The sequence below is a fragment of the Myzus persicae genome, unplaced genomic scaffold, assembly GCF_001856785.1.
Source record: "Myzus persicae strain clone G006 unplaced genomic scaffold, MPER_G0061.0, whole genome shotgun sequence".
Lineage (NCBI taxonomy): Eukaryota > Metazoa > Arthropoda > Insecta > Hemiptera > Aphididae > Myzus > Myzus persicae.
The window spans coordinates 162,037-183,022 of record NW_019102735.1 but is presented as its reverse complement, the minus strand read 5'-3'; the positions used below and the strand labels follow the sequence as shown (position 1 = coordinate 183,022).

Genomic DNA, 20,986 nt, shown 5'->3' with positions numbered 1-20,986 from the left:
GTACCGCGAGTACGCGGGAAGTGAATTGGTATTAGGTTAACACGCGTGTATAGGTGTATGTAATAAAAAAAAAAAAAAAACGTAAATACCACAAACAGCCGGACGTTTACTGTATATAATAATATTATATCGGACAATTTGGAACATTTCGTAGGATGTGTATACGTAACGCAAATACCTAATATATGCATAATAGTTTAATATTATACCATTATCTTTTAGGCTCGAGACCGCCGCCACCGAGGTCGGTGCACTATTATAACACCGTCTAGGTATGCAGCGAATGATAGAATGATAATAATTAGTCTGCAGCCGCGTGTTTGTGACAATCGTCATCGCACTGTATGATATAATCATAATGTATATCTCCTCTCGATGGGGCTAGATTGCTGCAGTTACACCCCCCCCCCTCGACCAACGCCTCCCGAGCCTAACCCAACCTTCGGCGCCGGAGCTGCTTGTGAAATTCGAGTCACGATTAAAACGCGATATTGCAAGTTCGCGTTTCAGACGTTTTCTCAGAAGTAAGGCTGAAACCCTTTTCGTTCCCATATAGCATACATACATACCCACCTGTTTTTCGGAGAACTAACGGCGAGTGACTGAACAGTAATATTGTTTCATATTAATGGTTATTAATATTATGTTGATTTAAAGCGTGAACAGCATTATTGGCATCGTCGACAAAATTATAATTGTATTGTTGTCTATATAAGAAAATTGCAAGCAAATTTTATTTTTAAATTTTTTTTCAAACTGTTAAAAATGTATGATATTAATTTATTTTAACTATTAAAATTACCCAGTGCTGTTTATTAAGCATAATTCAAACCACTTTACGTCTTACCTATACCCATATATTAAATTGATTGAATTAAATAATTAAATAATAACTAGTAAAACGAGAATGTAAAATAATATAATGTTGCAGTATATACCTATAATATACGTATAACGTATTCATTATTTTATTGATTTCAAAACCATTTAAGACTAAAGTAATACAACCGCTGCAACTATTTCATGATAATATAATATGGTGTACCTATTATTTTCATTTTGAATATAGTTAAAAAAAAACCTCCCCGAGGTTAATAGCATTATTTTATAGGAAATAATATAGTATGTGCAATAATTATATTAATTACTTTTAGACTTCAGCTACAATAAATACGTATGGTAAAAAAATCAATCTCTACGGTACTATATACTATAATAATAGTATATAAAATGTGTATAAATGTGAGAGGTAATATAGTGTGTTTTAGGGTGGTGGTGGGTGAAACTCCTACCCTCGTGGGAGTTGGGGCTCGGTTTATTTATTTAAATAATTGTGTCTGTAGTAGTATAGTGAAATTGTCAAATTACCATTAAATAAAATAAATAAATATTGTTGTTGGAAACTCAAAAAGTTGTTTGCAGTATGGGACGTTGGTGGGCATCGAGGAGGTCCACCATGCGTCGAGTGTAGATGTATCTGCAAATGTGATTCGTTATAACGTACCAGCCATCAAGTACCTATATGATATACAGATTTTCTCGCGTTGAACAGTAAAACTGTTGGTGGTCCACCCTGGTCCACCCTGTACAATGGCACTGGTATACAATATTATACTATATAATATAGCTTCGCACTAATTTCCGTTGTGCCAAGGATGTTCTGAGCATTATAAGACGGACGTTTAAATGAAAAGAGAAAAAAAAACAAACGAAGTACGTAAGTCTCTCTCTCTCGTACATCGATTTGCAACTGTGTACAGTCTACACAAAACGAGCTATGGCCTATAGGGCGGGGAGGGGGGTGGGGGGATAAAAACGAATGAGATTTACGCACATAGCCGCTGATTATAGGTATATTGTATTGCGAGATGATCGAGATTAAAGCGCGGGAGCGATTTTGTCGAATTTCCGGAAGAACAGACGAATCTCGTCGGCCACGCCGCTTACATCGTATACGAGTACAAAATAATAATAATATAATACGAACACGTTTTAAAGCAACGCGGTAGCTAGCGGCGGCATCAGGCTCCACGCCTGTGCGTACATAGGATCGGCATTCGTTTCGATCAGCGAGCACAATACGTTTAATATTCCGCCTGTAAATTATAATGTATGATAATAACGTATTATGTAATGTCTTATCAGGGCCGGCAAGACACGCGGAAAACCATAATATATCCAAGCACTTGGTGCATGTACTATAGTCACTGTGCAAAAATGTTCACGTTCTGTGCAATATACATATTATAATTAAAACAATTAAGAACGTATCCCGGTCGTACGGGTATAGGTATAATAGGTAGGTACTAGAGGAAAAAACGATTGAAGTCGCGTAATTAAAATAATTTTAAAAAAACACATCAATCCGTTGTTTTTTTTTTTTTTGTGTGTGTGCATGATACTATTTCTTTTGCATTCCTCGATATTATTATTATTATGCCGTTTAGCTAGACTGTTGTAACTATAGGTATGACATAATATACGATATACCTAATACTACGGCAATACGCGCGCGAGAGGATCGGAATAATACGAATTCGTTTATTTCACGAGATTTTGAATAACAATTCCGTCGTTCAAAAGAGTGTATGAGCAAGAAATCCTGTCAGCCCGGGGCTTCCGTATTGTGTAGGTATATTTTGTTGTTATAATAATACGTATTATACTATTACGGTGTGTATTGACGTCGAAGGTCTTTATTATAGCGAAAACGGTTCTGATATTACATATAGTATTATGATGTTTTTGGTTTTTACTGCGATCCGAACGTTCGGAAATAATAAACAATCAAAGGCGCACGTGCTATATTTAATAATGAAAGGAAATCATAAGATCAATTACAGCCATTTCGATGGACTTTCGATTCCAACCGTCAATTACGAATTGCCAATTGTGTTTCCACGACGGTAACAATTTCCAATATCGATGTACGATAATGCGTTTCGAGTACCAGCTATACTCGAAAGTCAAAATATATATATTATTCGAATAACAGAATTTCTAGGGCGTTTATCTGTGTTTTCGAACTCCATAGAAATTGTTTTTGTTGTTTTTGAAATGCTTAAGAATTTAAAACTACGTACATTTAATCAAATTTCAAGTATCAAAACCTAAAATTTGACCTATGGTCTGCCTTATATGATTTTCTGCAGTATACAGTGTTATTATTTTATCACAGAACACTCAATATTTCATTCTACACTCGGAGATCGAACTCATACGATATATAGCCGGTAGGCACTCTCGAAGTACAACGAATCTCGATTGAAGAATCACCGCAACTGTATACCCTGACCTGACCGGTTTCAATAATTCGTCGTCCAAAGTTTTTGGGGAACAGTAATATGCATTTATTATTTGCCGTACAGTTCCATATTTTTACTATCCAAATAACAGCCGCAAAGATCCTCCATGGTCGCGCGGAGCGTCAGTCGTACGATCACCGACGCAGCAGCGGTCGTCGCCCAAATCCGACGGCTTTTGTGTGCCGTTTCCCCTCGTCATTATCGACGGTTTATTGTCCGTTTACGTGCATCGGCCACAAAAGAAATCCGATATCGTGTTATTATTATCACGTATAATAATGCACGCGCGCCCACAACACCACCCCCTTGCGACATTTATCGATATGTGTATATCGTAACACAGGCGGATCTCCGCCACGTGTACAATAAATAATACCTACAACGCGCCGGAGCTACGGTGCAGTTTGCGCAGACACCGGTTTATACGATTAACAGTATTTAGAATAACGCGTATAAAATATAAATTGCGGTGTGCAAATATTGCTGCTTGGCGGCGGCCCGGGATTTATGACGTTTCTTTTGGCAACGGGACGTTACAATAATAATAATAATAATAATAATAATGATAATACGCGATACCTATTATAAAGCCGTATGCAATACAATGACATTCAATGCGCGTAGACCGCTGCACATCATATTATACAGCATTTGGTATGCCTACCTCCCGTGCCTATAATATAATATCATAAGCGTCGCGTCTGCAATAACGTCTAAACAGTATGCACGTACGCCCATATGACTACGACTATATATTTATGTGTGTGTGTGTGTGTGTGTGTGTGTGTGTGTGTGTATGTGTGTGTGTGTGTGTGTGTGTGTGTGTGAATACGTGTGTGCGTTACGAGTTTACTTACGACCGAGTATATAATAGCCTGCCGGTGAGCGTTTAGTACCGTGAAAAATGGCGNGTGCAATGTGAATAATACGTGTGTGCGTTACGAGTTTACTTACGACCGAGTATATAATAGCCTGCCGGTGAGCGTTTAGTACCGTGAAAAATGGCGTTGCCTACGACGAAAGGCTTACATCATCGCAATAATGTTTTGTATTACACACACACATAGGTACGTCGTCGTCGTGTGCACGCCGATGTATAAAAATATACGATATTATGATTATACAGGTAACAGTCGTACGTCTGTAGTTGTGTACGCGGCTCGTGCCCGCCCGCAGCATATACCACCACCACCCGTGTAATTTGACGAGGAGATTACAAATATTATTGTGATAATTAGGTAGGTATATACTAATATAGGCATAATGTATTGTACAATAATAATATATATTATTGTAGCGACCTGCCCGCAGTGGCGCGCCCAAAGAGGTGGACCCCTGGTCCATATAGATTTCGATCGCCCGAGCGCACGTAAATCTCATAATATAATATGTTATATTATGCCCAATAAACGTTTATCAAAAATCAAAATGTTAGTAAAGTGTTCGGTGTAGATTGGTCTGATTCGTGGTCCGTAGGTTGAGGTATGACGCGTAAATAGCGAGACGTTTTACTTTATTATTAGGTAATTCAAATTATGTAGGTATTATACGTGTATTAAAATTAAAACAAATAAATGGCAATCGGTTTTGCGCACTGTATAATTTGTACACGTTTTTTTTTTTTGTATATTTAACGATTTAAGTGGTTTTCTAGCAATTTACTCTATGAGACTTTCTTGCGAATATTCTGGTTGTGGTGACAGGGGGGAAAATAGAAGAGATCGATGTAGAGATTAACGTACGTGAAATTAGCCATACCCCATAATTATATACGTATATTATATAAGTTCACACCCCGGTGGCCTCGGATCTCAGTGATTTATGCGCACGTCTTCAGCGCGAGGATGTGAAAAACTATAATATATATAAATTGTCGTCATCGAGCGGACCGGTTCGTTCGGGAACGAAATATGTATAATGCATCCATTGCTTGTAACGACTATAGGAGTGCACACCGTTGTGTGGCGATCGCACATGAATCATAATAATACGCGAAATCGATAGATCCCCGCTCTCCGTTCGTCAGCGCAGTGCACATATATATGCATACTATATTATGTTTATAGTGCTTTCGAGTTTCAATATCGTCGGTTCCTGTTTCGATCGTCATTTCTCGATTCCCCCGCGACTAGTTTTCGTTGTGCCTCATCGTATCGTTATAATTTTTTATATTATAGCACTGCGCCTTTGCCGAGTGGGTGGACCGTAATATTAAAAAGCGAGCCCGGCCGACGACGTCCTGTGCGGCAGGCGACGATTGCTCGCTGCGTATACGCATTCGTGCCGCGGCGGCGATGGTCAAACGATTTCGGTAGGCCGGCCTGGCCAGATGAATATTTAATTGTTATTGAATTAAAATACGCGTGGCCCGTCCGTCCGCGCCGCACATATTATAGGTGTATATGTTTTAAATTACGTACCACGTACGATCGTTATTAATACAATACAACACCTATGAATATAATATTACAATATCATCGTTGGTATGACGTGTAGACGCGTAGACGGCGTGTGTCCGGTCCCATACGCACTTAGGTGCGAGGAACCTATTTACATATTATAATATAAAATAATGTAATGTTCATGGTGTATGGGTACGTATTATATACGTAGTATAGCCATCATATTATAGCATCTGACACTATCCGACCATCGGATATCGATATTGTAGTGTCTCGTGAACACCGACGAATTATGATTTCCTCCCGTCGCATCACATGCATATTTTGTACACGATATTATATGACTATTGGGCGTTTCGTCGATTTTAATAAGTGTAAGCCTACTATTATGGCGGTGACTCGTTTCTGCAGCGGTCGACTACTCGGCTTTACAATCCCGTTTTCGATAATCCGTCTTGAATAATGTCTGTGCGCTATCAAAAATTGGAAAACTTTCGATAGGTGTGTATATATCGCGTACACACATTATTAATAATAATTGATTGCGTTCAGCTGAATCCGGGCCGAAAATCTTGTCTGTAGGCTGCTGTTCCGAGGTCTGCTGCAGGCCCCTATGTTTTATACATGTAATATATTATATACATACCTAATAAATCGACATTCGGACATTCCTATGCGGCTATACTAATATACTGCTATCCGAGAGCTCGTCTTAATACACGGACATACGGTCTTAATTATTCTCAATATCTGTCGAGCGTATATTATATTGCTATGACGTTTTCAATGCGGTGACTTATAACTTCGTTGCGTTTTGTTGACAAATTGATTTTTATAAATTTCCACCAACGATGTACAGTAAATATTATACCCGTTATGTCATATTATATTATAATTATATAAAATACCAAAACAATATTATTCATTAGTTTATTACACACCGCATACGCATCTCGCTGCGAATAGCGTTAACCAACTACCTAGTAGTGTCGGTTCTCTATCGGTGGCTAAAAAATAATAACTATATAATTTAAGTCTCGAATTGTACTGTTATCATTTAAATTTATTATGGGACATCACTCGCGTGGCATGACGTGCGGTTTATATCGTGAGGCAATATTATAATGTTGGGTATAATTTGTTATGTTATAAGATCGAGATGTTTTTTTTTAATTTCGTATTCAAACCGCAATTATTGTTCTTCTTTAGGCATAGTATTATATTACTTGCGCCAATATCGTCCTTTATAATGTTTAAACTACAACAACGGCACAAAATATTATGTCGTTCCGAAATTCTTATACCTATAGTTTCGGTAGGTACGTGGTCGGTGGCGAAGAAGACATGCTTCAGCAGTAAAATATACAATGAACAGCTTTGTGTTTATAAGTACATGGTAGGTATATAAGGAGTTAGTATGTTATTATATTTTGTATTGTATAATAATAATCATTATTATTATCGTCATCGAACCGAGACCACGAATCCACTATAGTCTATTATAGGTACCAGCTATAACGTCTGAATATTTTTAATTACCTATTGATTTTGTTTGTATGCGAGAGTGATATTATATTACACGCCGTTTATATTTTCGATTTATAACATGTTGGTATTTTTATTTGGCACAGCCGTCGTTTGTTGTCAACCCAAAATACTGCAGACGAGTTTTTCAAATAGCTACCTACCCGTCGTCTTAAATTGTATTTTAATTTACACTTACACGCATACACGCACACACGCGTTTGTAATAAAGTCTTTAAAATAGTAAAAAAAAACTAAAATAATATATTTCTTAGACTGTTGATATACCTACCGTAATATTATATAAACATATTATATTTGTATATATATGGACGCATTGGCAATATAATATACCACTCGTGTATACGACCAACTATAAACATTTACATTTTAGACGGGATTGGTGTATTGTACACGGTGTTAGGTGCGGCTGAGCGAAACAAATAAAACGCATTTATTTTTAAAATATCGAATAGACGTTAAACAACAACTGCTTCGGTATATGGCGATGGACGCGAAGGCGTTTAAAAATCGAAAGAAACAAAATAAGTACGATTTTATTGTTTTTTGAACACACAGGACATATCGTGCTTGCAGGAATCTCTGTATCATTATTCTGCTATACTATATACGCGAATGCACGTATAATAATAATAATATTTTCTGTGCAGTCCGTGCCATCACACAGTAGAAAACTGCGATATTAGTTGGAATTCTTATCCTATACAACAATATGACTCATATTATATGAGTACTTACAGACATTATAATAATGGGTAATAATAATACACAATATAATAGGTAATAATAATAATAATAATGATATTCTATCGGACATGAACCGCGAAAATTTGTGTAAAAAATTATGTTTATCGTCATTATTTCTTATTATTTTTTTTTTTACGAGTGGTCATTGTTCCAGTCGTCCATTTAGCTACCTATAGTAATTGCGGCACTACACATTTGCGTATTTACTCGTCAACGGAAGTTGCAGCAGTATATGTTTATCTATATTTACTTCGTCTATGATGTGCACTATCTGCATATATTGTAGTATGTGTGTATCACGTATGTATGAATGTATTTGTATGTATACAATGCGTAACAGAATCTAACAAATGTAATTAACTATGTAAATATGCAGTAGGTATGACTAACATACCTGTACTTATGAGTTATGGGTCAAAAACATTTTTTTTTAATCAACATTTTTGAAATGTCTTCTTTTAAATATTGATTGAAACAACAGTTGTGACAAAGCCATAGTTGATTATATATTTGTCGGTTATTTCTGTTGCACATTATATAATATGTATTGTATTATAAATTGTATGCTATCAAGTCTTGAGCGCAAGAGATATCGGCAGTTATAATTTCGTTGTTGTTCCGCTGTATAGTTAATTAGTCCCACGCCAAAAATCTCGTCCGTATATTTTAACACGCCGCACACGCCTTGAAAAATAAAAGAAAAGATATTTAAACAATTTGAAGGGGAAAAATGATTTTTTTCTGTTCGCTTTTACGTGCCCAATAGATCATTAATTGTCGTTAGTCGGCTGTTTGTTTTACACGTTCGACCGTGTCGGCAGAGCAATTAGTATTTCGGTCACGAAGTTTTTACTATACAACTGCAGTGTACCGAAAACTGATAGTAGGATACCTATAACCTATACACTCGTATACTATATATTGTATAATTTATTGCATCACTCATGTGTACATCTATAATATTATATTTATTTGTATTTTTCGAAAAGCATCTCATTGCATGATTTACGACATTTTCACCGCTCCGTATAATTCTGCAGTAGTGCAGTATACAAAAATATTGTCTCGCCGTCTTTGTTCAACGTTAAATAATAGAAATTTAAAAAGAATTTTTGAGAGAAGCGATGAGATGGACAGAGTATACAACTGTATATAATAATCGTGAATAGACGTAGATTTCTACAATAATATACTTGCACAGTCGCACGTGCAGCGTGTTCTTCTTTAAAAAAAAATATATATATTAGTCTAATAAGACGTGTGGCGCGCCAATCCCCTTTTATAATTTATACTGCAGCAAATGTGTATTCATATAAAATGAAGATCGCAATCGTGTACGAAAAAAAACATACATTGCCGGCGCCGAAATGACAATTAAATAATTATTCAAACGTATAATCGCGTGTGCGTTTCTCCCCCTCCAGCTCCCACACGACATTATAATTTCATGTTGGTTTTTGCATACGAATGTCAAAACTGAAATCTAAAAAAATAATATCCTAATAAACGGTCCGTTCTATCTTTTCGTTGAACAATCGACACGTTTCGCGTGAACATTTTTTATTATACACAACTACTATTTATATGTACATTAATTTTTTTCACGAGAACCATTTCTCATGCCTAAAATGATGCGTCATGGAGACACCGAACATAATATTATATTATGTAGAAAATAATAGTTACTTAATATTAATCTGCCTATTAGAATTTTACAATTATTTTAATTTATTTATTGATTGAGTACAATAATTAATAACTAATACGTACTCAACCTAATAATAACTATAGACTTAACTATATTACATGGTGTATTCTTCCCATGCCATGTTATATTATCATCGGTGTATAAAACATGAAAACTAAAAAACTACTGGTTTAAATTTTGATTTAGATTATTACAATTTTTTCAACAAAAAAAATAATGATATAATGTACAGATAAAGTGTGCCTCACTTGAAAAACATGACCGTTTAATACAACAAGACAATTTCTAAGTGGCATACAAATGCTAAAGATTTTAAAATATATATCGTTTAAGTTTACTTAAAAGCTCTACAAATTAGAATTAGACGGTTAAAGGATGACACGAGGATGAGCATAAACTTACGGTGAAACACTCTGTATTCATGGATTATGATATTGTAAGCACTCCGAAACGCTATGTACGTCGTATAATATTTATGTCAATATAGACATATTATAAAGTCAGACAAATCATATACTCATGTTTACCTATACATTATATTATGTTCATTGTTGGTGTTTATTACATAGGTGTAGGTAGATACTTGCTGGGAACAAGACGTTTATATTATATAATATAGAACAAGGGCGATACGGGATAACAATATTAGGTAGTGGCACACCGGTCTGTATAATAATCGCGCGTGATACATTAGAGTAATAGAGTATTGGACTTTTGATGGCTACGAGGCAAATTGTTTGCGATAATTTACTTTTGGAGTTCGCGGCAAATACTATATTCGGGTGTGGGTTCTGTCTGAGATTCAATCACAGTATTAAATATTTTTCATTTTTAAGGTTATACAGTATGTAGGTATCTGTGATCGGTTGTAAAAGGATAGGCACCTACGTAATATTTTCGTTGTTGATTTTTGTCTTCAAATACTCATAATCCACGTCGAAACGAAAGCATATTATTATTACCACCATAATATGTGTCTTATATATTATATTATACTTGTGTTTAAAACGTCGCTCTTCTCTCACCCCTTTCACGGAGAGCCGTGTGATTTTTTCTAAAATACGTATTGTTTAGGAACACATCGGATATCAAGATTTATAGGCTTCACACACACGTATTTATAATGGGCATTTTACCCATGTCAATTTATCCATTTGTCCACGGTATAATTAGTACTTATAGTACTTTAACATATTCTCCGTTAATGTAAAAATTAACACTACATTGTTATGATAATTGTTTTGTCTATATAATTGAATGTAAATTTAATAAAAAATATTATGCCCCTCAGATGTTGATTACATCTCAACAAAATACATAACAGGTATTGTTAATATAGTATTATTGTATTTACTCTAACATAAATCTACAAATTATCTAAAATATGAAAGAAGTATGTCATACACGACTATATAATGAATATTATAGATACATGGTTGACAATGCGTGCGCCAGCTTGATAAGTGTTTTTTTGTTTCATGTAATACCTATCTACTATATCTCTAATCTAAATATATAAATGTAATGAATAGGTAATAATTGAGGTTAATAATCAAATAATTCAAATTCCTTCGCCGGCAAACGTGTATCTACCTATACGTATAATATTATGACACTAAGCGTATGACGGCGTATTTAATATTAGGTACCAATCATACTCGTAAGTATAGACTTGGTGAGTTAACAAAAACGAGTAAAAGGACAGATGTGCGCGAAACCGCGATAAGTCGCGATATATAGGTATCTACTATTATACCAGATACCTGGTATGTAACGTACCTAACTTACGAAACGCGGCTGACATGCGTCATGCTTGTACGAGGAAAACGGCTTTTGTCATTCGTCGGGGCACGTTAATTTTTGCAGGTGGTGTGTCGTAATAATATAATAATTTACGTTTTCGCGATGTTTCTCTCGCGAACATGACGAAGCTCCGGCCGTGTCGTCGACTATAAAACTTGTATAATGGGTGCCGTAGCACTGTACTCGTACCCACATAATATAACGGTTTAATAGTCTCGAAAAGGCTGTTAACTTACAAATAATATATAATACAGACATACAGTATTTATTACAGTAATAATTATGAGTTGCGACACCGTTGCACGTAGGTGGTAGGCATGATGCGCGTGCATTACCGTGGAGCTTCTACGAATTTCGATTGCCGCAAAAACGAGGAATAGGACGGTCCCATCTGAACAATATTATGCAAGTATAATGATTAAATGATTATAAGTATTATTATGTACCTAGGTATACCGATTAGTCTACCACAGTACGTTTATTAGATCCCGGCACGAAACTAATAATATGAGATTATTATTCCGGCTATTTAACATAGGTAGGTATTGATAATAATTATTATACATAGGTATTATACAGGGCAATTTGTTTTTGGAATTTTCAAGTACGACATTATCTAATATTAGAGACCATGTTTTCAAATACCTATCTTGTATAACGATGACTTATAAGTTTTTAAGTCATTCGATAAAAGTGTATATTGAGGTGATATGAGTACATCATTCTTTTCAAATGATAATATTATTGCTCTGTTTTAATATCGATTGCAGATGATTTATTTGAAAATTGTAATTAAATCCAAATATGAACGAGTAGTTCCTACAGTTATTTAGTAAGAACTTTCTTAAAAAAAAAAAACAATTGTACATAATAATAAATTTGGTTACCCATCTTGTAGCGAGATGAGTGCCCCCCCCCCCCCCACACCATACCTTCAATATTATGTTACCCGTCGTAATTCATAAAATCTAAATCAATTTATTATTATCGAGTTTCGATCGAATAATGTATAGGTACTTAATTTTTTCGATAAGAGTTATTAATCTGACCTTGCCATGCATTAATATTTTTTTCATACATTTATTTAATTCGGTAAACTATGTAGCACCACAATATTTTGTACCGGCTACCAGACAGCAGAAGTCAGGAGCTACGGTGTAGGCAATTTATGCACACGTTCCTAGAATATTTTAAATAATATTTATATGGTTGAACACAATTTACTACCTGCCTTCACTAATAAACAACTCACTGGTAGTCTTAACTGGATATTCAAAAATGTGTTTACAAATTTCTTTAAAAAGAGATAAAAGGTTATAAATTATATCCATAAATTCCACTTTGGAAAACAAGTTTTAATTATTTATGAATGTACTATGTACCTACCTACATAATACCTGATCAAATTTATTTTAAAATAGATTTTATATGATAAGCCACACAGGCTTATATCATGTGTAATTTCTAAAAAAAAATATAGTTTAGTATAAAATAAAGTTTTTTAAATTATTGTCTCTACAACCTTCGAAACATATTATTTATAATTAACTAACATTATATAAGTCCATAAATTACTTTCTGCAATTCATTTGTAAAAGACTAAATGTATCTTCATAAAATATGTATTAAATACTTAAGAGCAGTGCATTGTAATTTATAGTCATTAATTTCAATAGAATAAAATATGAACATCTTTCATAGTTTTTGAATTATTTCATAAAGAATGCCAATGAACTTAAATACTGGTTAATTACTGACTATTACAATATCACGCTTACAAGTAGGTATATTAAAATAGTATACAGCCACTAACAATTAATAATTTAGTAAACATTTTTCTTCTGCGGTTAAGAAATTAAAAATCATATTTTAATTCAAAGCAATGCAATTTAATTTTTTTAGTATAAATGAAAATTTTACTTTTTTTTATTTATTAAAAACTAAAATGTATACATGAGTTTAAAAGAGTAGCCTTAGTACATACATCATTTTGACTCAATTGAACAATTTATTGTTTTAACACTCTTATTCCATTAGGTTAAATTACAAACATAATAATTGTTAAAATGTATTAATAAAATAAATGCCTTCATTTTAACGTTAGCTCAAAACAAATTTTATTGAAACACTAAGGATCAACATTAAAATATCAAAGTTCCGATAACTCAAATGTTTTTCTTGCCATTTTGAAGGATTTTAAGCTTTGTTCAAGGAACATAAGTCGAAAAATACATTTGTTGAATTTACTTATGTTGCCCTCAATTTGATTTTTTAGCAGATTATTTATCTTGTTAAAAATCTAAATTCCATATATATATTACATCTACTCTAGTTTAAGGATTAAAGACAACTTAATTTAATTTATGGTACAGAATTACTATTATTCAGAAAAAAATGTTTGATGACTCTCTATAATTTAATGGAGAAATTTCTCAGAACAATACAGTTGACAACACATTGAACATTTTTTTAATGGTGTATCAGAATAAAAATAATTGTGCCGTCCAACTTTTCTAACATGTGAGTAAAATAAAGCTAACACTTCATTTTGTACTAGTTTGTTCCACATCTACATGATGTTGCATTTGTTGATAATAAAGAAGTACTTAAATTCTAAATAATATAACCATTAAACTAACAAAATATTATATTTTGTTTACCATGCTTTAACTTTTACCAATCTTATACTAAAGAATATTAATACTAGAAATAAAAACACATCAGAGTTGCAGTAAATATTGGGTTTTTATTGATGTCAACACAAAAGTCATAGTTTATAACAAATTTCAAGCAATACTGCTGGCATTTGATGCGATCCTAGGCCATAAATCTGCACATTCTTTAGCTACAGGACCAGTAATAGCACTCCCTAAATTAAAATAAAAGAAATAACTAAGTGTTTCAATATATATAACAATAAATGTGTCTATTACCTTTCATTTCGCCTTTGTTGTTGACTATTACCCCAGCATTGTCTTCAAAATACAAAAACACCCCGTCCTTCCTTCTAAAAGGTTTCCGCTGTCGTATAACTACCGCAGGCATTACTATAATAAACAATGTATAAATTAATTAATATACACGTTACATATTAGAACACTATAAAGATGACAAACATATTTATGATATTTACCTTTTTTACGGAGTTCTGGCTTTCCTTTCTTCACGGTCGCCACGATCATGTCTCCCGATCCAGCGGCTGGCAAACGATTCAAACGACCTTTAATGCCCTGGACGGCAATGACGAACAAGTTCTTTGCGCCTAGAAATTACACGTGACAAAAATAAGTACTCCGTTACAACATTAAACACCAAGTTATACGTACCAGTGTTATCAGCACAATTGATGACGGCGCCGACTGGCAAACCGAGAGATATCCGGAACTTGGCTCCGGCGGAACCACCACGTCCTGAAAAAGCACATTATTTTATTATATTTGCATACATAACCTCATGCGCGGATGGCCGCAATGGCGGACAAACGCGTGTATGAAGTGAAAAACGTCAGATGAACGGCAGGGCGTCAACGCGTCCGGCCATACGACACGTACACACACATTTTTATCGATTTGGTCGTAAAGAAATAAATTATTAATATTATGAATGAGACGAAAAAACTTACCTCTTTTGGACATTGTGGTGTGCTATACGCGCGCGACTAAAATGAAAAAGTACAAACGAGACAAGTCAAGTCTCGAGAATGGTGTGAACACGCACGAGATAACCTAACAACACGGCAGCCGAAAAGAAAGACGGAATCAGTCGCGATCACAGTGACGGCAACTGAGCGCCACGAAATATCTCCCCCACCGACGGACGCCGAACACGAGCGCCATCTGTTCGACAGAAATCTACAATCCGCCGGCGTGTGAGCGCGCGAACACTGCCATAATTCAAACATTTCAAACACGGTTGGCAGCAATAAAATATTGCTACTGAATACCAGCGTTGTCATAATATAGGTTATAATACAATTAATTGTATTATTGTTATTAAGTCTGAACAATGAATAGTATTGTTATATTCATTGAACAACGTTGGTTTTTTTTCGAACTTACCGAATTGCAATTTTTTTTTTGACATCCGTTCAAATGCCTTATCGACGGAAACATTTCAGTACATTTAGCATAAAGTAAATATTATCAGTGAAAAATTGTTTATTCGGAAAGAATACTATCCCGCACACACACACATACACAAATCCCAATTATATTGGTAGATGATTCACAGAAAAATACTTAAGTGTAAAGCTGCGCATAATTACGAGTTAATATGTTAAAAATTAACCTAATCATTATTATTTACAACAAAACGTATTATGAACTTTTCACGACGACACGACTACAAATTACAACGGAATACTCAAAATGAATTGGCTCGTTATTAGATAAATTATTTATTTATTATTATTATTAATTTACATATTATTTATGTATAATGAAGACAATCTTCACTAATACAAAATTTACTTCGGCTAACAGTGTCTGAGTTTTTCAGTTCGGTATTTAACCATAAATCACTATTTGGTTTGTATACAGCATTCAAAAATTATTCAAATATATAATTGATCATCGTTGAGTTATTACTTGGACATACTAAGTAGTTGGAGGTTAGGTTAGTACATTAGTCTAATAATTATTGTTTTATATGTCTATAGGTCAGTATAATACTATAATGATCGTGATAACAAAAAATTATACGATATTGATAAATGGTAGTCATTATAACTGGAAATGTGATGAAGTGTAGGCACTGAAGAAGTAGGTACGGTCCTCTGTAATAATTCTACCTATATTATGGTGTATTATTGATTAACGAATATAGTACAATAATTCTGGACAAGGTACACTCAGAGGTCTGTAGTGTGTAAACCTACTTACAGGCTACAGTATTGTATTTTCTTATATAGTAGGTACATATATCGGAAATCGGCTACTGAATAGTACCTACCTATACTGACAGTATTATTTTTCATTTATTCATAATCTTAATCTGCAGCAAATCTGAAAACATATTTTATTTACTTATTTTATGTTATTAATATAAACTTAAAACATTTAGTCTTCAAATTACAGATTTATACGTTGAAAATAAAAGGCACCAAGGTGTGCACTCAACATTTAAAAATTATAACTAATGGTTCTTAAGTATAATAATTTATGTTGACCATTATAAATGTGTAAACGATATTCGAAATAACATGTAATTTTATTTATTTTGTTTATCTTATACTGACTTATACAAATCAATTTTAGACAATTCAATTTTAAATAGAAATTATATTAAATAATTACAAAATATTTTAAGTTCAAAAAACATTACCTTATACTTTTTTAGACAATGGGTTACTTGTTTACGGTTAAAATAATCATGTTGATTCAGTTAAGTAATTTTATACCTATAAAACTAAATTATTATTCGGGTTTTATAAAAGTCCGTGTCCATCAATAATGTATGGTATACTCATAAAAATTTTATTTTATTGAATACAAAACTTATGCACGTGCGCATACATACATATATTATATACGTATATAATATATCGCATTTGTATTATATATACATAATGTATATTGAATGTAGGTACATATATTTTCGTGCAAATACTAAAGAAAAATGTAATCAAACATTCAAACTCTAACATGAAAAACGTATAATATTTGGTTAGTCCTAACGTTTAAATAGCGAACATTTTACTGTAATATAATAATATGTTTCAATTTTTTGAAAACATTTTAGTGAAATTGTAAAATATGTTAATAACAAATAAATAATGTTCCTATATCAGTAGGTTATAGGTATGTAGAAATTATAAGTATACCTTATAGTATTAAGTATCTTATTAGTATTTGATATAAATAATTTGTGTAGTTAATATATTTTATGTTTTAGTTAATAAGAATTTGTAAACATCTGAAATATTTGAAACTCTTTGAAAGTTATAGATCATACTTTTTTGGGTATCTCATATTGAAAGCTTTTCAGGAATTTGAAAATATATTAATATAGTGTAAGGATATGAATCGATAAAAACAAACATTTTTACATAATCATAATTTATATTTTTTGTACTATCTTACTTACTTAATGTAATGAAATTGGTACGTACCTATCTAGTGTATGAGAATATAGTTTAATTAATTTTAAATATTTAGTAAGGTATTATGTATTAGATAATTTAATGTCTTTAAAAATTATAAAACATTTTTGTGTTTCATTCTTTATTAATTTATCATTGGGTACTGTAAAACTCTACCTATATAAATAGGTAGCTGAGATTTTACTTTAACCGATTTATCGACAATTTATTTTATCATCACAGAATGTACTGCTGACCAATTCAAATGTCATCTTACATCGTTTTGTATCGACAAATCCTTACGATGCAACAGAATAAAAAATTGTCAGGACGGTTCGGATGAAGAAAATTGTCGTATGTTAAAAACTACAACAGAGTCAAAATTTAGCTTGGAATTCGCCACACACAAATGTGTCACATGTCTAGCGCTAAATTCTTTTTACACATTTTTTTGTATAGTTATCATAATATACGAGAAGAAATCTAATTGATATAATATATTATATATTATACCTACAGACATATTAACAACACGTCCACACGATAAATATTTAGAGCTACTTATATCACTTATAAGTTATACGTATAGTTTTGCACTAAACATTAGAATAAAATTGCTACGTTAGCTTTGTACGCTGCAAGCATAATATTATATGTAAAAGTATATCTAAGCCTTTTTATGTAAAAGGTTTTACATAATATAATGGCACTTGTCTAAAAGTACGAAATAAATTATTGGTGGTGTTTTAAATTTTTAAAAATGGGATGTATATTTAGTATTGTCACTCATCATATGTATTATAATTTAAATATCATAGTACATTTGATAAAAATTGCACTTGAGGCTTTATGGAAAACGTTTGTAATTGTGTATTGTCCAGTATATGCTCCGGGTTAAATATTACGCTGATGTTAATAAAGTGATTCTAATGGAAAATTTGTAATAATGTTTTACAGCTGAAAAAGTTTGTGATGAAAATTCATTTTCATGCCGAAGCACAGCTCAATGCATTGACAGAAGAAAAGAATGCGACCAACGTATTGATTGCGACGACGGATCTGACGAAGAAAATTGCTGTAAATAATACATTTTATCATCAATTATAATGTTATATATTCTATAACATTTAATATAACTATATATAGTTATTAGTTAACTGTATGTATAGTAATTTATTTTAATTTTTAACAGCTGCAGAGCACACATTTTTTTTTGAAAAAATGTTTACTTTTATGGACAATTTATTTTAGAATTGTTTTATTACAATATGTATATTTGTTTATTTCCATTAGCTTACATTTCACCCCTATGATCGCTGATGGAATTACTGTCAGTATTTTATTTTTAAATGACAACTTAATTTTTTTATTTCATATTTTGAAGTGAGTGAAATGCTTTAAAAAAAAATAGTAATCTATAGGTTTATATCCAATATTAATGGGATAGTTTATTTTCATAATTTATTCATAAGAATTTAAAGTTTAGGTATGTAAGACACACAGGGCATATCTTGCAAGGTACACCATACGAAATTAGTGATCCACTAATGATTTATCTGTTTGTATAAACTTTAAATGTTTTTTCGAGGTTAGGTCATATCATATCTGTATAAGAAATATAAAAAATATAAAAGGTACAACTAATATTATACAATAAATTATGAACTATATTCATATAAATTGTATAAATATGTATTAGGTACCTACCTAATACAGCATACGGTATACCTAATAAGTACCTATTTGTAAAATAACACACCTTCTTAACATTTTTAGATTCATTAATATTCCTACAAAAATTAATGGTTTTTTATTTTTTTATTTTAATTGAAACAACATATACATATTCAAATACAAATATTTTTTGCTTTAACTTAAAATGACTGTATTTTTTCTAAAATAGGCGGTCCAAGATGTCAGATGGTTATATTACATAGTTGTATCTTCCAATTTATACATACTATCATTATCATACACTTATTTACCCATGCTTTATAATGTTTTTTTCCAGCTAATTGTGGCCCTGAAGAATTCCAATGTCACAATGGTAAATGTTTGACCATCGACAAAAGATGTAACGGAAAACCTGAATGCAGCAACGGCGAAGATGAGGTTAATTGTGGGATACCTGGTGGTGACAATTTACCCAATTTTGGTACAGGTACTATATTATACACTTACGAAATTTATAATCTTCTTCATTCTTGTATAGGAAGTCAAATTACTATATTTTATTGAATCTCCCGAGTATACAAATAAACTGTTACCTTCAATTTTGTCATTTTAACGGTTGTTGTCGCTTTCTAAAAATAACACTGGTGTAGAAATATCATGTCGCACACATATTTTACAATGTACCTACTACATGAAAATGTACTTGTAATATAATAATTGTACTTATAAAATGGCTTTTCACCAAATGCACACAAACTTCATATCATCTACGCACATCTATTTAGTTCGGTGTAGTTAATAATAAACCACAAATAAAATATAAGCAACACTCGACAAAGCTTTGTACCTAATATACACTACAATACCTATTACAAGTGTTAGTCACATTTTACGCTAAAAAGTTTTAAAAGGATATTAAGAATTTTCGTTAATGCTAAAGTTTAGGGATTTCATGCAATTCCATACAAATATTATTAGAATACAATATTACATTAGGAACACTCATTATATGACAAAATAAAAACTTAAATTCTAGAAAAATCAGAATATTTAAAATCAAATAAAAATAATAGGTATGTTTAAGTTTGAAAATTCTTCGCCTCTTAAAATATCTATTGTACACTGTTTTTATTTTCCAAGTACTAAATGAAACTTAATATTGATGTGGACTTGTTAAACACTGAATATTGCTTACTTTTTGGGGTAAACTATTTCATTGGGAAAGTTGGTAAGGATACAAATAAACAAGTGTTTATATTTTGTTTTTTTTTTAAACATGCTAAAATCCATGTAAACCTACGGGACTTGAGTTAGAACTGTCTAAAGGTTTTGTTTTATTTTTTTTTTTAACTAATTAAAAATCTTTTACAATTTCACTGAAGTATAACCGAAGACATTTTGGATGTTACAAAAATTAAGAGTGTACTTGAATACATAAGAAGTTCTTACTTTTTAAGACTGTTGTCAATATTTTTTGAAGAATTTTAACATAGAAAACTCTTTTGGACATTCTCTAGTTGGTTAGACCAGTAATGTAGGTAATTGCCTACACACAACTTCTTAGAAATGGTTGTGCTGAAATGGTACATTATCAATATTATTATACTACACTTGAAAGTAATTATATCAAATATTGAAATGAAAGTAGTTCGCTTCGTTCAGAATATAATAGAAGTGAAAAATATTTTTTACGATTAAGATTTGATGATAGTCTTACATATTT

The 20,986-nt window shown here is 32.3% G+C and overlaps 2 protein-coding genes across 12 annotated transcripts in view; one reads left to right on the top strand and one right to left on the bottom strand.

The window, feature by feature from the left end:
- Positions 1–20,986, top strand: part of LOC111033044 (basement membrane-specific heparan sulfate proteoglycan core protein) — a 157,703-nt gene that overhangs the window by 105,680 nt on the left and 31,037 nt on the right. For 7 of the 11 annotated variants that reach the window (XM_022313607.1, XM_022313610.1, XM_022313606.1 and 4 more), the window contains 3 exons: positions 17,833–17,943; positions 18,547–18,666; positions 19,601–19,750. In XM_022313607.1, coding sequence (XP_022169299.1) covers positions 17,833–17,943; positions 18,547–18,666; positions 19,601–19,750 — 381 coding nt within the window. The remainder of the gene's footprint in view (positions 1–17,832; positions 17,944–18,546; positions 18,667–19,600; positions 19,751–20,986) is intronic. The other 4 variants (XM_022313609.1, XM_022313615.1, XM_022313611.1 and 1 more) reach the window with 2 other exon arrangements.
- Positions 14,237–15,269, bottom strand: LOC111033045 (60S ribosomal protein L23). Its single transcript, XM_022313618.1, has 5 exons — positions 15,133–15,269; positions 14,837–14,920; positions 14,644–14,772; positions 14,444–14,557; positions 14,237–14,379 (listed from the first exon to the last, which is right to left on the bottom strand). Exons 1-5 carry the CDS (start codon positions 15,143–15,145, stop codon positions 14,297–14,299), a joined length of 423 nt encoding a protein of 140 aa, XP_022169310.1. The 5' UTR covers positions 15,146–15,269; the 3' UTR covers positions 14,237–14,296.